Raw genomic sequence first — 16,263 nt, 5'->3', positions numbered from 1 at the left:
TGTGTGTGTGTGTGTGTGAGTGTGTGTGCGTGTGTGGGTGTTTGCTTTGTCAGAAACAGGAGGTGATTGCACGTACTGGCTGCTTCCTCCTTTTGGTCTCCCCTCTGTTAATGCGTTTTTTTGTTTTGTTTTTTCATTCTTTACTATACAAACTATTAGAATGTGAGGTTACATTTATACAACGTTCAACATTCAAGTGTTAATTTGTCTGCATGAGTTTAGTTAATTAAAGATTACCCCCCCCCTCTGGCCTTGATTCTACAGTTATTACCAAAGGAGCACCATTAAGCTCAGTCTGCTTGTGGGTGTTGAAAAAACAATACGTGAGAAAGCAGCTAACTGTTAAGACAGACATGGCTTAAGACTCTTTGTTTGGCAAACTCTGTCAACACAGTATCAGCGTACCGAGAAACAAAAAAAAGAAGGAAGATTCTGTTAATGCAGAATCATTGCCAACACCTCCGGCAGCTTCTGCTTTTCAGACTGAAATCTATCGAACAAACAGGTCAGAAATGTAACTTATCCAGCTCCACATAGCGTGCATTCAATTCTTAAATTGTTAAAACAAATAGTTTTAAGCATTTTAGAATTTACAGAAGCAAGTTGCAGACGTCCTGCTCATCTCACCCTGAGTTGCTAGAAACATCTTGAAATTCATCTCAACGGTCGAAGAAGTAGTCATGCTTAGTACAGTATATTCCATCACGATCACTGAAACAACAGAGTATACAGACAACAGTCTAAAGTGTCTGTTACACTATCTTTTCTAAGTAGTAGTTAGTTAGTTAGTTATTCTAAAAAAAAAAATATGTGAGAGAGGATGTGGTATTGGTAGCTGTGATGCTGGAGGATGCATTCATTTCCTATTTGCATCTTAGCTAGCACTGAGTTGAAAAGAAATCGGGTCATATCCAGAATTCAAGAGAGGAGATGCTGCTGCAGGCCTTTGAGACCACGATGGAGCTGAACATTTGTTGAGGAAGCAACTCCATGTATTTCCAAACAAGGGGAATGGGAAAACCCTTTTTTATATCACCTCAACATTGAATTATGTTGTTACTAGTTTGATACTTGATGAGTCAGGTTAGCAAACACAAGCATTATTTGTTGTTCAAAGTGAGGGCAATGGAATAATCTGTAGGTAAAACAATCTCCCCTTTATTTTTCTTTCACTCTACTGAAGTCCAAAGTTTTTTTGTTTTTTTTTGCACATTGCCTGCAAGTGTTTATTGACATCAGGGAAATGTCTGTTTTACTTCTCACTGGGCCTCACCACAGTTACAGTAACACGCGAGCATAGAGCACAACAGACGAGGTATTACACTGGCTCCTGGTTGATTGCTGTTAATGGATGAATTAGGAACGACACACAGGTTTCTAGTTTACTCTTTCAGTTTAATTAGTACAGACACGATAAATAAAAGTAGCATCCCTTCTCCATCTCAACATGATACATTGGAGGCAACTTTACAGGAAACAGCATTTCAATAAATTAACATTCTTTAGATGATGAAGCAGCACTTTTGGAAAATATCAAATACTTTATGACTTCATCAATGAATCAATGTACAAAAAACAACGTCAGTCAAACAAGGGAGTATTCAAACGACTGCAGTGCAAGAGAAAGTCAGTATGGGTTTACCAAGAGGTAAGAGAAAGTCATTACAGTTTAACCATGAGTTGATTCTTAATCATTAAAAAGTTATTAATTCCCTTCAATCACATTATGACAACAACGTAAAAATAACCAAACAATAATACAAAGGAAAGAAAACAGCTGATGAGTCATTTCTTATGAAAATGATTACTTCAAGTTATATTCTACCCTAGTCCATGATTTAATTTTCACACTTAGTCATACTGTAAATTCTTCTGAGAAGACTACATCAAACTTCTGCTTTAAAAGGACATTTAAGAGGAGAATTCCCCCAAACAACAGAAACGAGTATTTCCAGCCTATACCATATATTAAATAAGTAAAGGGATTCCATAAGGCAAAAGCTTTATCAGACATACTGTATATAAAAAGAGTCAAATAAATACAAAAGAGTCATTTCACAGCAATGCATGTTTGCTCAGGTGAAGTGCATCTTGGGTCTTCTCCACAGGAGGAGTCTTTTTGAGGTGAAGGTGTGTGTGACCACACTGAGTAACATCAGGAAGATGGTCATTGACATCACTATGACATAATGGCTGATGCTGCAGAAGGGAAAAGAAATCATGGATTACATATACCTAAAAAAATGTTTGCTGAAGGAACATTTATAAAAGACACTGGGTTTATATATTTATTAGAATGTATTTGTTTCTTCGAGACCATGACTGTCCTTGTTCACTCACCTGGTGCCAATATCCAACCAGCTGCCATAGTCCTGCACCAGGAAGAAAAAGTGCTGAGGAGAGGGAGAGTGAGTTTATGGGTTATGTAGTGTTTAAAGGGCTCAAATTCAAAGGAGGGAGAGTAATAATGTTTGAAATGACTCTCACAGGAAATGCCTTACCAGAGCCATCAAGTCGGAGATAACCAAGACGATGAGGAATAAACTGGAAAAGAAAAAGAGAGGAAACAGATGAAGGGAAAAGCCTTCCAAGAGGTCGAGCTAAAAGTAAATGTCTCCAATCTACTGTGAGAGTATGTGTTACAAGATGAAATGCATCCTTTAGTAGTCAAGTTTTTAATCATACCTGTACTTTACAGACTATTAATTTGCGCCATAACCACCACCAGACCTGTCTTAGGCAGTGGGTGTATTTTAGAATGTATACAGTGTTGGAGGCGGAGCCCCGTTCATTCCTATCAAAGCTGCTCAGGGGTGCATGAAGATTTTAAAAAAGTCAGACTTCTGCGTGTTAAAGTACCAGGATGTTCCGCATTACTGGGACCATAGGGCATGCGCACCTCGAGCCGCAGCCCCGTGGCTCTGACCTGCTTTCATTATGCCTTCAAAATATCTTTGAATTTGGCTTTAATTGCATTTAACAACTTTCAGGACCTAATGGGGTTATTTGAGTGTTCGTATTGGGAGGTTGATGTACCTAAGAAAAATGTATTAGCTGATTTAAAGACGCCTCTTTCCCAATTTAAGCTTATGGGAAAACGTCTTTTTGGGCCCAGCGGCATCCCGTGAGGCTGCAATACCAGGTCCGGCCACTGTGTAAAATTGGCTTCAACAGTCAGAGATGACTGAAGCATTCCCCTAGCAGGCTCCTCAACAGGCTGATACATTAGCTCTAGTATCTTATTAACAATAGATAGGGGTTACCTTCTTGATGAGAGCTGTGTTGCAACTTGGATGGTCTCAAACGTGCACATTACTATGATGAAAGGAATAATAACCTGGAAGAGCAAAAGACAAAATGAGGACGTTTAGATACAAACACTGCACTGAGACTGATGAAATGTGAGGCAATACATGAATGAGCACTTTTAGAGGACTTGTGCTAAACAGGTCACCAAAAAAGAAAGTAAGGTGAAAGGTCATGGCTGCAGGGAGTACGTCTTAAACACACAACACGTTTTAAGGATATAGCAGAGATATGTATCAGGAGGAACAAAGTACGTATGATAACAGTACCTTCCACATCATCAGACCTCCCATGATGAAGGGATTGAAGACCGTGAGGAAGCAATAAACAGACGCTGGATCAAAACTACAGGGAAAATGAAGCAGAGAGAGAAAGCGAGCGAGAGTGTACAGAATATTAAGTTCATGAGGGCAATAATCTGTCCAGAGGATGCAGCTTCATCGTAACTTTGATGATGTTTTAGTTTTGTTTAACAGGAGAGAGAGATTAACTGTGAGTGGTGTAAGATAAAACATACAGAACAAAAAGCTATCTTGTTGACACCATGCAAATAAGGAAAAGACAGCATGTCTATAAGACTCTATTTTAACACATCACTGTTTTCCTTCCTCTTTTCATTGACACATTGTTCATGGTTGAAAAAAAAAAGGAATGCACCGAGGCTGACTAATGTACAGCCGCATCTGCCCTCCCCCAGAAACACAACTTCCTGCCAAGTTTTTAAGAAAAAAACCCACAAACTCTCTTTCGCACACACATACACACACACACACACACACGCAGGTATACAAAGATACAAAGAGGAATGTACCTGTTAATAGAAGCTATGTTCCCTGTGCCGAAGAAAGCAGTTATTATAAAAAATACCTAAAGAACATGTGAAGTCAAGGAAACAACTGGAAACAATGATAACCTAACAAATTCATCATTTATATTTAATCACAAATGAACAGTTTTTTTTCTAATAAAGCAGCATCAATTCAATGAAACTTCCAAACTTCCGTCTTGATAATTGGGTTGATATTTTGTTCTTGTTGTTTATATAAGCTTCAGCTATAAATGTCACTGTTTCAAAGACTCTCAAAAGGGATACGAAAAAATAAGATCTTCTGATATCGTCCAACTTCAGCTGCCGCATCTTAGTGATGTCGATGTTTGCTGAGAAATCAATAGTGGACAGCTGAAAGAGAGAAAACACACGTGAGCATGCACACAACCAAACGTGTCCGAATTCATAAGAAGTGAGAGCCTATGAATGTTTTTTTTTGGGGGGCTTCAGGCAAAACGACAGATTAAATCTACACATCTTATTATATTATATTCAATTTGTATAATCTGTGTATCTTTGAAAGTAAATCTACCGCCCGGGTTAACACTATCAGCAAATGTGATTGTTGTTGTGGTAAACAGATACAGATACGTATCCCGCAAAATCAGATCATCACTTGTAACACCTGCTTGACCCGTTACATTTGCATCCTTGATTGATCGTGCAGCTCACACTGCTCAACCAAATGTAAGTTTGGAAACACATACCTCTTGTCTCCCAGAGACACCCTGAGCCAGCATAGCTTCCTGTTCAATGTTGATCCAAACAAACATCAACCAAGACAACACAGGGGGAAACAAGGCCTCTGACCTGAGTGGTTATAAATAAAAAAAACAACAAAAAAAAACCTCACATTTCCCTTTTTGGAAAGTTTGACACAACTCTACACAAGGCATCATTTGATGTTTCAGTACCGCTGCATTGTGTGTGTATGTGAAATATCCCGTCTTACCCAGTGCTAAGCAGCAGGTATGTGGCTGTGAGAGACAGGAATATGCTGAGGAGGCGGTGGAAAATACGTGTGGAGCTCAACAAAGGAACAAGCAATGAAGATGCTGGAAAGAGAAAGAAGAGAGGGGGAGGTTTTAGCTGGGTTTTAAGGCTGGAAGAGCATGAAAAGAAGTGAGAGTGAATTCATGTGTGTGCAATATTACTGAAATGTTAAATTATGCAAAAGGGTTCCATTTTCCCAGAATTGTATCACACCAAACTAAAATGACAAGACTACTTTCTAATAGATGTAGTACAGGAAATGCATCTATGATTTGCATCTTCCAAAAACTACATGAACAAAGTCATTCACTTGTGCACAGTTTAAGGGTAATGTTTAATGCATCATTGCTCCACCTGGTAAAAAAAAAGAAATACCTGTACAACAAGAAACCAGTGAAATATCAGATTGCACAATTGAAACCCAACAAGAACAAGAGCATACATACAGTTCAGCATTGACTTAAAGTTACAGAAAGCTCATTGGCAGTCCTCAAAGGACGACACCATGCAAGTTCGCGAACCCTTCTTTGAAGAACTTTGAGGTTTTTCTGACTTAGCACAATGACTTTTTGTTCACACTGGTGTGGCCTGACATTGCACGAGGTCGACTGCTTTGGAAGGCACCCGAGAAGAAAAAACAATTTCTCACTAATCGACTCAAACTGAAAGATTAAGCATTGCCTAAGCAAAGGACACAAAGCCTGATGAACAGTGACACTCTTTTGTTAGGGGAGCCCTGTTTTTGTTTTTCTCGATCTGATGGGGTCCTGCATGTTCTGAGTTAATATGGTACGGGCATCTGGGCCTGCTGTAAGTACGCCCCAAGTGAGGAGGAATGGTTGACCCCATTTGCTAGGTATGACACACATTCTTTCAGAAGCTGTGATTGGTTTATCCAAAAAAAAAAAGAGAAAAAAGTGCTCTCTTAGTGATGATGGGCATAGAGGGGCAGTAAAGTGTAATTATGATCACTATGAATTAACATCTCTGTGTGATGAATTGTAAGACGTACTTTTAAAGTATACAGCCTACAAGATGAAAATCACATTCTCACTTGTACAGCAGGTTCTTCACATGCTGATCGTTACATCAGCAGGTAATGAGCCTTAATTAGTGATTGGATACACCTGTGGAGGTGAGCACATGGAGACAAACTCAACATGCATGTCTCACTTTCTATTTAAAACAATCATAGATGGATTAAAATGTCCAACTATGAGTCAAAAAGAATATTCTTCATGTAGTGTTTGGAGAACATTTCTCCATTTCCTCCTCAGCTTGAGAAACTCTTCAACCTGTTAAAAGTCCTCCTCACAGTTTAACACCTTCAGAGCTCTTTAAAGGTGCACTATGTAGTTTTGGTAGAGAAATTTGAAAGAAAAATGTACAGATGATAGATGTTCATAACTCTAAACACAAACTGTCCTCAGAGGAAAATTTGGTCCCTGTAACACTGTTTGAAGATGAAATGCTACGTGAGAAGTTATGGAGGGGGGGCCCACAACAGTGAAACGGTAACTCTCCTGGTAGCTTTTAAGCTCCACACAGTGTTCAGGGACCCAATCTTTCCTCTGAGTAAAGTCTGTGTATTTAGTTCAGCAAATACTGCATAGAATTGTTTAACTTCTCCAACTTTCAAATGTCACCTCCAAAACCACATAGTGCACCTTTAAGGGCTAACATGCTATGTGAATCACTTTTGTCTTTATAAGGATCTAGTCCTAACTTTCAAGGGGAAACTCGTAGAAGACATGGCTCTAAGAAACTTTTAGTATTTAGGAGGCTTTTTGAATGCAGCCCCAGATCTTTAAGAGTATTTTAAGAGATATTTAAAAGATTAAGAACAGACATTCACGAAAGAGAAAACTATTTTGATGCAAGTTTTTTAAAATAAAGTCTTCAGTCGTAGTTTGTTGAGATAAGCACCTCTGTTTATCTTAAGAATTAGCTCATTTCTGTCAGAGCTCTACCTTAACATAACAAAAAAAACAGGATTTAATTGAGTTAATGTTTCAGTCATTGCACAGGGGTGTCCTCATTTTAGTTATCCATTGTAGTCGATGATTTCTTATTTTGAAACAGAAATGATTGATGAATATGAGTCTAAACCCCCCCCCCCAGGTTATCCTAAAGTGTGGAACACTAAATGAGATTGTCTCTACCCGCACGCCCACCTACCTAATGTGGTCCAGCTGATGATCTGATTAAGAAGAGGCAGACCCTGTTTCTGCTGCAGGCTGGAGTGTGTGAGCGAGGGCACGTACGCACACACTGCCACGAGGAGCATCTGTCGGGATGAACCGGTAATTTGTTTGTTTCATTTATTTATTGTTGGAAGGCACAGTCACAAAATGCAGTTACAGACACAAAACCATTTACACACAGTGCAAAATGACATGCACTGCACTTCTTACCTGCGTGACAAACTGGGGCCTGTCGCTGAGGTGCAGCGGTGTCCTATGTCGTGAGGACCAGAGGTAACAGGCTGAGGTGAAGAGAGTGAGAAGACCTGCGCAGGTACTGAACAAACAAACAATGTGTTACCTTTTTATTGAAGACATGTGTTAACTACCATTAGTGACTAGAATAATTTCATCACGTCACAAACTTCTCTTTGCCCAAACACAAAAGTACCTCATTCACGAAACACCAACAGTAAACATTCAGCAAAAGTAAACATTGAGATGTTTAATGAGTAACACTGTCATGTATGTATTCTTTACATGTTTTTCTTCATTCATTTCTTATCTTGTACAGTGTGTCTCTGTCTTCATCGTTACTCTCCACTTTACCTATTGTTTTTATTGTGACACTATTGAGACACTCGGAAAGTCCACGGTTGAATACGGAGATTTTGTTGCTCTGTTGTCGTGCGGTAAACGAGGGGCGTTCAAGGACCGTCGGAAAGTTGAAGCTATTTTTTTTTTTTTCAAAAAAATTATATTTGGGACTAATTAAATAATATCCGGGGCTTTAGCCCCGAATAAAACAGCCTAGTGACGCCACTGTGTGTTTGTCATAGCACTTTAGGTATTTTAGGATGTAGCAGCTTAATTCAATGAAAAACTCTGACTCTGATATCTCCAAAAATCTAATTTCTCAAACCTGGCTTCTTAACAGTTAACAGCATACTACAGTCAATGTCCTTGTTATGAAGAGTCTTTCTCATTTTGTGATATTATTTAAAAGTAAGAGTTTAACCAGGGGAAAACACAGATTGTGACCGAGATGATCTCCAAACTGATTTCACCACTAACCCTAACCCACTTACTTTGTATCTATGTCTAAGTGATCTGAATGTTTTTCTTTTACCACAGCAGAAGTCTGTGGTAAACATTCTGAGGAAACACTCACACCAGATGTATGTTAGGCTCTCTACCCACAACAGGCATCAGGGGGAAAGCAGCCAAACACAGGCAGCCCAGAGACCAGCTCAGAGAACGAACCTTCACAGACACAGAGGACAATAAGGTTATAAAGTTAGATGGACTTATGAGCCATTGATCTGATGATAAAGATGAGAAAATGAGCAGTGATGGCTACATTAAATAGAATGTTTCATCTGCAGTTGATATTGAATCTTACAATTTCCCTCATGGTAGTGTAGTGATTTAAAAAAAAGAAGAAGATATAAAGATTTAGGAAACGATACAGTCAGGGTTCAGAGTAAGTGCTATGTCAAATAAGTCTTTTCACCTTCCCTTCTATTTACAAACTTCCTGGAGGGAGATCATTTTCCATTTCATGTGTGGAAATTAAAGTAATCAAATATAATTTTCTTTTTTTTATGTCAGGGTTAACTTTCCTCTGACTGATAGTGAAGAGCTGATGACGCGTGGAACAGTTACCTTTGCTCTGCCAAAAAGACCGGACACGAACGGCCAGAGAGAGAGGGAAGCGAGGCCAACTGTCAGCATGGCGCGATGAAAGAAGCTCACCACCTGGGGGCAGCAAAGGTAAGTTGTCATCCAAAAGCACACTACAGAGTAACCTCATACTGCTGCTTGTGATGAGCCCTGTGGACTTGGATGAATCTGAAATATTGACCATTTGTATAGATCAGTTAAATACTTGAGTGCGAGCATAGGTAGGTATCTAATTATGAATTGGGAACACAATGTAAACACCTACCAGCAGCTCGATTCCAAACGCCACCAGCATAAAATAGCAGAAACATTTCCACAGGGGCAGAGAGGGAGCAGAGCGGATCAGATCTGTTAGAGTTCCACTCCTAAAAATAGATCAAAAATGAGATTATTTTTCCTGCGATAAAAGGGGAAAAAGGAAACTGCAAAGACCATCTTTTCATCCATTTACACAATGGACACATGAATGGATTCAGCAGCCGTTCAAAGGATCTAATTAACACTTCACTGCGGCTGAGCCAGACATGTAGGAACAAGTTTGTGTGTGTGTGAGATGAATTACACCCAATGAAAAAAAAGCTTCATTCAGTCATAAATTGCTGATTTTATTGATGTGTTTGGATTTGTTTGACACCCTGAGTCTGTGTGTGGGATTGGCTCCACCACTTGCTGTGTACAGGAACTACACACATTCCACTTCTTAGACCCTGATGTATATGTGCAGATGTGTTTCAGGTTGTTATCTCTTGTGCATCAACTTAAAGGTGTGTGTCACTCACTCTTTAAGGACAGAGTACCACACAGGAACAGGCAGAAGGCAGTAAATGTAGTAGGTAACGGGGCTCCTTTGGATAAGCAGGAACACAGTGATCCCCACTGTCACGCACATACACAGCCTCGCCAGACTATGGCTTGGAGTCTGTATACAGAAAGGAGCAATACCAGAAATGTAACTTCTGTCAAAATCAAGTTTCATAAACTGGTTTTGGTGAAAAAAAAAAAAAAAAAAAGGATATGGTATTACAGAGTGTGCCCTGACCTGTCTGAGGAGGCTGGGATTTCTGTCCAGACTGGCATGAGTCTTCAGTATGACCAGGACAACATATGAGGTCCAGCCGACAAATCCAAACACCACACTGCAACCCAGGAAGAACCTGTCGTAGTTGTGGTAGTAGACGAGGCCCTCTAGAGAGCGAGATATCAGAGACTGGCACAGAGAGATCTGGAAGGGACACGTGAGGGGACACAGGGCGCTTCAGCAAAAGTGAATGATGTATGGAGAAAGTGGAAAGAAGATTAATATAAACAGGAATGTAAAGTAGCCTAACAAATCAGAAGGAAAACAACACCATGCAAGCAAGGCAGACACAGTGTAAGTTTGTTGATCTAGGCAGGATTTATCGCAGTTAAGCTGGTTCCATTAATGTCAGGCAGCGTCAGCGAGGTGTTACTCACCTGTTTGTTTTACTTTGCAACAGAGTGGACTAATGCACCTTTAGTGTAATGTCAACACCATGTTTCAACACAATTGCTTAATGTATTAAATGACCCAGGATTAATCTATAATTCACTCATTTCTAAATACTCACAGCGTCTTCATACTTCTCCAGCTGAATCAGTATTCTGGCCTTGTGTGTAAACTCTGCTTGTTTTGACTCAGTTAGAGGCCTGGGAAAACAGTGAGGCAGAAAAATTTAAGTGTGTTTGTGTTGCATTGAATTTAAATGGAGTCTTACATGTGTTGCCCTTTTTTTTACTTTCATATTTAACAAAATAACACATTCAAAACAAGCATTTTTTCTGCTTAAATGTTGCAAATGCCACAAACAGAATCCCCGATCAAGAAACCTTTATTAGAGTTCTCACTAAAGAAAATCCTCAAGCCATGCAAACACATGATGAGAATGGAAATGGATCCTTTAAAAAGACTGAACACACAGCAAAAAAAAAATGAAAAAAGTAACTGATTCACTTCTATGTCATTACAAATCACAATGCATTCATTATACTTACTGGTATGGGGTAAAGAGAAAAGACAAGGTCGTCTCCTTTTTCTGGGTCATTTTCACCTGAAAAATAAATTAAAAAAACAATATGTCTGTCACCATGGATTTGTACATTTTTATTTCAGCATTACAAAACAAGTAATTACCACTACATCTCACTGTATTAGATAGACATTAAAACAGAAATAAAGGTCTGAGATTATGAGAATGAAGTTGTAATACTTTGGGAATGCTCAGGCTGCCTGTTAGACCGCCCTTCTTCAGACTCGGTTTCTTGCACAATCTTTTCAGATACTTATGACAGTGTGTGGTGCTGATGTGCCAACATGTTAAGTATTCCATTATTTTTTAAACCAATGCTAAAATAGAAACTTCCTCACAAGATGCTCTACGTTACATTTCATACATTTTTAGTTGCCAGAGGGACTCTGGGGGGTGCTATAGAGTCATTTATCATGAGTGCATAAAACATCCTAAATGAGATCTGAACCATGATATGAACTGTTTTTAATGTGTAAATGTAGCTCCTATGTTGTCTGTCTTATTGACTGCCTGAATGTTTTCATGCTGTTTAATGTATCTGGAGAGCCTAAGGCAAATGTTTATAAAGGTTTATTTTATTCTATTGGAGGCATTTAAGCCCTGGCAGGCACTTCTGATATTCCCCTACAAAATAATGTGTAGGCTAACCACAGACTGATATTACAAATGTATTAAGGTATTCATTTAAAGTTGTAAATTACAATCTGTGTGTGTGTGTGTGTGTGTTATTCTATTAAAACAACAACCTTTTTTTCTCATTAAATTGCAACTTTGTTTTAGTAATATTCTCTTAATGTTACAGATGTATTCCTTTTATTCCCTTTATTCTCAAAATAGTCAGACTTTATGCCCTAATATGGGCATATACATAGTTCTGGAGATGTCTATCAGTGTCATTATACCAGTGTTATTGTAATTGATCACATTGTTACAAATTAAAAAAGAATAACGGCACCATTAATTAAACAACAAAGTGACTATTGATTGTTGTGCTGGACTTGGAAACATACTGAGGATCAGAATGTCAGAGAGGAAATAGAGCTACATGATCTCCTACCTTGAACTGTTCTAGTATTTGAATAGCATTAGTGTACATGCTCTCTGCCTTGAACTGGTCACTGTTGTTGAGGTAAAGGAGAGGTAACACACCCTGATGAGACACACAAAAACAAAACAACTTTAAAGAAAACTAAATAAGTCATAAAATGCTTATTTCTATGCTGGTGCTTAAACGAGTGGACACTTAAAAATGTTTTAATTCCTGTTGTAGGGCCAGGAGCAGGTAGGGTCTTTTTTACTCACCATCTTTTACCATTAGCCTACTGTTTATCTTGGGCATTCACAAGTTGTTATAAAGCAATTTTAACAACTTAATATATGAACTGACATTAACTTGGCAGACACATTTTTCTAAAAAGTTTTTTATGCCAACTGGAAATGATGGTAAAAAATATTCAACAGAAAAAAACACCTTGAGGGCTGGACCCGGCTCCTGGACTCTTCTAATTGTGTGTAGACAATTCATACAGCAGTGAATGCTTGCAAACAGCTTTACATCAAAAAGAACCAGAGTATTTACTTTGTCTTATGTAGTTTATATCTGGACTTACCACAGAGTTCAGAGGAAAAGGCACGCCAATGAGAGAGGCCATTAGGGGCGCAATGTCTGCCTGCACAAACATTTCAAAAAAAGAAAGAAAGAAAACTACTTTAATGACTGATGGGTTTTTATAATCAATGCTTTAACATATCTTATTTTTAGTGGTAATAGTCATCAGTGACATCATTACCTGATTAACGTCAACTCTACGAGTGTGCTGCAGGTTCCACTCTGAGAGAAACAGTGAGGATAAAATAATGACAATAACAACTTAAAGAAACTCTTTTCATTTAAAATAAAAAATACAAACTTACAACCTGACTTCCTAAAATAATAACACAAACCAGGGTCCTAAACATGTTCTAGAGACATTCAAACAACCAGCTGTGAGTATAGTATCAAAACTGTTTAGCACCTTGTAGGTACCCGTCATCGTATGGTTGGGGCTCAGTGACTTTGTGGGCGCTGTTAACTCCAGCCCCCCATGCCACCAAGGGGGTGAGGGTCTCAGAGGGATGGCCTGCACCATGTGAACCTGGATACATATGCAAAAAAAGAGACACACGTTAAAAGATTTTTAAAAAAGACTTTAGTGATGTCATATGCTAAACAACTGATGGTTTAATGTTTTATTCAGTGGATTGGAGTACAGAAGGCAGACATACACAAACTAGAGTCTTACCCCAGTTTGTCATGCCATGATCAGAGGTGAACACGTAAGCCGTTCGGCCGTCATTATCAAAGAATTCTTCTATTATCGACACCATTTCAGCGACGCCAGTGTCTACTAGAGCAATGTTATCCAGGTACTCCCTGGAGAAGAGACAAAGATAAAGTAAGTGAATGCTGCTTTGGAAAACACATGTTGTTTAGAGTAGAAATAAATTCAATACAGGTGGAAAAATAACAAGGTTTCTCTTACTTGGACATTGGTCTGTGAGCATGTCCGTTTGTATCAATGCCCAGCAGATGAAGGAAGAAGACATTCCTATCCTTCAGGAGACTGGCCTTCAGACTGGAGTTAGACTTTGCTGACTTAAAGAACGTCTAGTGCAGAGAGGGAAATAAACATTTGTTAAAAAGCTAGAAAAAAGCTAGAAAAATTGCAGCCAAGTAAAGTATGCACATGTTTTGCCTTGGAGATCCATCATTTGACTATACAGTAAAAAACACAAACATGACTGACTGTATTACATTACAAAGAATATAAGAGTGTAAAATATGTACACTACACAGTCAAATAATGCCAATAGTATATCAGATTTTAATTATACAAGTCATTGTTATTGTTCCACTACCATACTTTGACTTGTGTGAACACCCATGTGTCCAGCCTGGAGGCGTCTGTGGAGGCAAAGTCCTCCTCTCCAGCGGGGTATGTGTGGGTATACATATGGTCTCCACTGGCACCTGGAAGATCAGTGTACACAATGTCATGTTAAAAAAAAGTTTTTATTAAACTACAGACTATCTGTGAACTTTCACCTTTGCAGTAATAATTATTGTGTTTTTTTTTTGGTGAGTATGTGAGCTCATGTTATGTACCTTTGGAAAACATGGGCAGAATATCAGGGCTGCCCCAGCACCAGCTGTGTCTGCTCTCATTAAACACAGAGTCAAACTCTACTGGATTCTCTTTCCACCCTGAATACACACACAAAAAGAGGTAATTACACGTGCAGTCTCACACACACACACAAACACACACACACACACACACACACACATGCACAATCACATAGATGTCAAATAAGTTTACTATTCATCCTGTTTCCAAAACCTCTCATTTAACTGCCCGTATTGATGCACACCTACCTTTAGCAACAGCGCTTACATCCTCGTAGAAGCCCGCAATGAGAGCGACATGTCCGGGACGAGTCTCAGTGGGAACGTGTGTGTGCGACACACCCCAGGTACCCCTCTCTTCAATCACTTTCCTTATGTTAGGACAAACAGACATACACACAAAAACACCAGTTACTGACCAGTTATTAACATGACAGAGACACAGTATAGATATTAGCTGTTACTTCTTCTTCTGCAGGTGTAATCAATAAGCACACAAACATACCACACTGAAGCTCTTCACTGTGTATCATCTTCCTAACCTCAAGTATGGCGCTCTGGATGACCCATTTTGGAGAAGTGTGTAGAGACTGTCTGCTCTGAGACCGTCGGCTACCAACAACACCAGTCTGGAGGCGGGGGGTACCAGCGGAGTGGCTTGGGGTGTCATTCCATGGACCAGGGGAGAGGTGAAGTAGATGTCAAAGATGGAGATGAAGAAGACCACATGGACTGTCAGTCCAACCAATAAAAAGGTGATCATCCTCATTTTGAGTATTAATACTGAGCTAGGTCTGCAGAGCAATCGAGGGAGATGAAGACTGAGGAAAGGCCAGGAAAAGAGACAAAACATGAAGACACAGAATCCAAATTAATACCTTTATTTTTGACAAACAAAAAGCTTACAGTCCAAGTCTAACATATTTGAGTTCAGGGTTAAGGTTTTAGCTTATCAAAGTCAAAGTCAACTTTATTGTCAATTTCAAAATATGCCAGACATACAATGGAATCGAAATTGCGTTTGTCTCCATCCCACGGTGCAATACAACCAAAATAAGGTAAAATAAGATCAATAATATTTACAGTAATAAATTATAAATAGTGCAAAAGGTACAAAACAAAATAAAATGTAAAGAAATTATTTCGGAGAATAATTTTAATAATTAGAAAATGATTTAGGAGGATGTGTTATAAAGGTCAAATATATAAACACACCAGTCAAGCCAGAAGGTGTCCATGTAAAGACTGCTTAAGGGTGAGGGGTAATCCTTCTGTCACCTTATGCCCTGAGCCAATAATGACTTTAATGGTCGGTAAATCTGAATAGTTCATTACGAGCATTGTAAACATTAGAGTCTGCTTACAAGAGATGAAATCAGAAAATCGATTCCATCTTACACCATGCAAAAAGTCTCCTTACCTGTATGTGACGGAACTGGACTTAGCCCATACAAATAGAGTACGCGGATTTACTGATGAATGAATGGAAATGCAGAACTATCCTAGGTCCCTTTCACCCATTCACCTGATTTAACTTCTATTATTATCTTGCAGCGGACAAATTATATAAATCAGTAAGTCCCGATAGATTTAGACCTTGGCATGCGAAAAGGGATCAACGTAGTGTTTAGGTGCGTCCTTTTACAAAACCAACTGTGCCTCACTGTAAGTAGATTACAAGAAATACAGGTTGCATGAGCATCCACTTCCGTGTATTGACTATGACGTCTTACGTTGACGTATGTACTTTGCAGTTGAATTGTGGGTATTGTATTCACAATAGTCAACTTCTAGCGAGAAATTCCGTTTAAGATGAAGCATCTGAGTTTAAAGAAATTACTTTGGATTTAATTATTTTAACTCTTCATTCATGAAAGTTTAATATATTAAATCGAGCTTTTTGATACACTAAGTATCACAGGCTATCAGCTGTCAGATGTGCCCTGCCCTTTTTCCTTTCTGTCTCTCCCTCGTCCAATCATTTCCATCCATCCCATGAAAGAGGCGGGACTCTCTATCATTTGGCCAATCATAACGTCGCATCCTTTCCCACTT

At 39.0% G+C, this 16,263-nt stretch overlaps 2 protein-coding genes across 2 annotated transcripts in view; both read right to left on the bottom strand.

Moving 5' to 3' along the window:
• hnf4g (hepatocyte nuclear factor 4, gamma) overlaps nucleotides 1-16,263 on the bottom strand; it is a 187,438-nt gene that overhangs the window by 16,584 nt on the left and 154,591 nt on the right. The gene's annotated exons all lie outside the window — the stretch shown is intronic.
• pign (phosphatidylinositol glycan anchor biosynthesis, class N) lies at nucleotides 1,375-16,254 on the bottom strand. Its single transcript, XM_061064220.1, has 29 exons — nucleotides 15,629-16,254; nucleotides 14,751-15,029; nucleotides 14,458-14,579; nucleotides 14,188-14,286; nucleotides 13,946-14,052; nucleotides 13,565-13,689; nucleotides 13,325-13,455; nucleotides 13,058-13,177; nucleotides 12,833-12,873; nucleotides 12,653-12,712; nucleotides 12,100-12,192; nucleotides 11,008-11,063; nucleotides 10,584-10,662; nucleotides 10,034-10,216; nucleotides 9,774-9,913; nucleotides 9,260-9,359; nucleotides 8,977-9,069; nucleotides 8,483-8,574; nucleotides 7,543-7,648; nucleotides 7,307-7,415; nucleotides 5,088-5,190; nucleotides 4,843-4,945; nucleotides 4,400-4,486; nucleotides 4,118-4,173; nucleotides 3,576-3,651; nucleotides 3,264-3,337; nucleotides 2,502-2,544; nucleotides 2,341-2,393; nucleotides 1,375-2,199 (listed from the first exon to the last, which is right to left on the bottom strand). The coding sequence occupies exons 2-29, from the start codon at nucleotides 14,975-14,977 to the stop codon at nucleotides 2,076-2,078; spliced, it is 2,802 nt and encodes a 933-aa protein (XP_060920203.1). The 5' UTR covers nucleotides 14,978-15,029; nucleotides 15,629-16,254; the 3' UTR covers nucleotides 1,375-2,075.

The sequence above is a fragment of the Labrus mixtus genome, chromosome 19 (genome assembly GCF_963584025.1).
Source record: "Labrus mixtus chromosome 19, fLabMix1.1, whole genome shotgun sequence".
Classification (NCBI taxonomy): Eukaryota; Metazoa; Chordata; class Actinopteri; order Labriformes; family Labridae; genus Labrus; species Labrus mixtus.
This window is presented reverse-complemented; position numbering and strand designations above follow the sequence as displayed.

Excerpts from the sequence above, each read along its gene's own strand:
- pign (XM_061064220.1), bottom strand. The coding sequence starts at position 14,977 with ATGAGGATGATCACCTTTTTATTGGTTGGACTGACAGTCCATGTGGTC. Across the intron at positions 4,487-4,842 it reads GTGTCTCTGGGAGACAAGAG|CTGTCCACTATTGATTTCTC; the intron begins GTATGTGTTTCC and ends TCTCTCTTTCAG. Across the intron at positions 3,652-4,117 it reads AACATAGCTTCTATTAACAG|TTTTGATCCAGCGTCTGTTT; the intron begins GTACATTCCTCT and ends TTTTCCCTGTAG.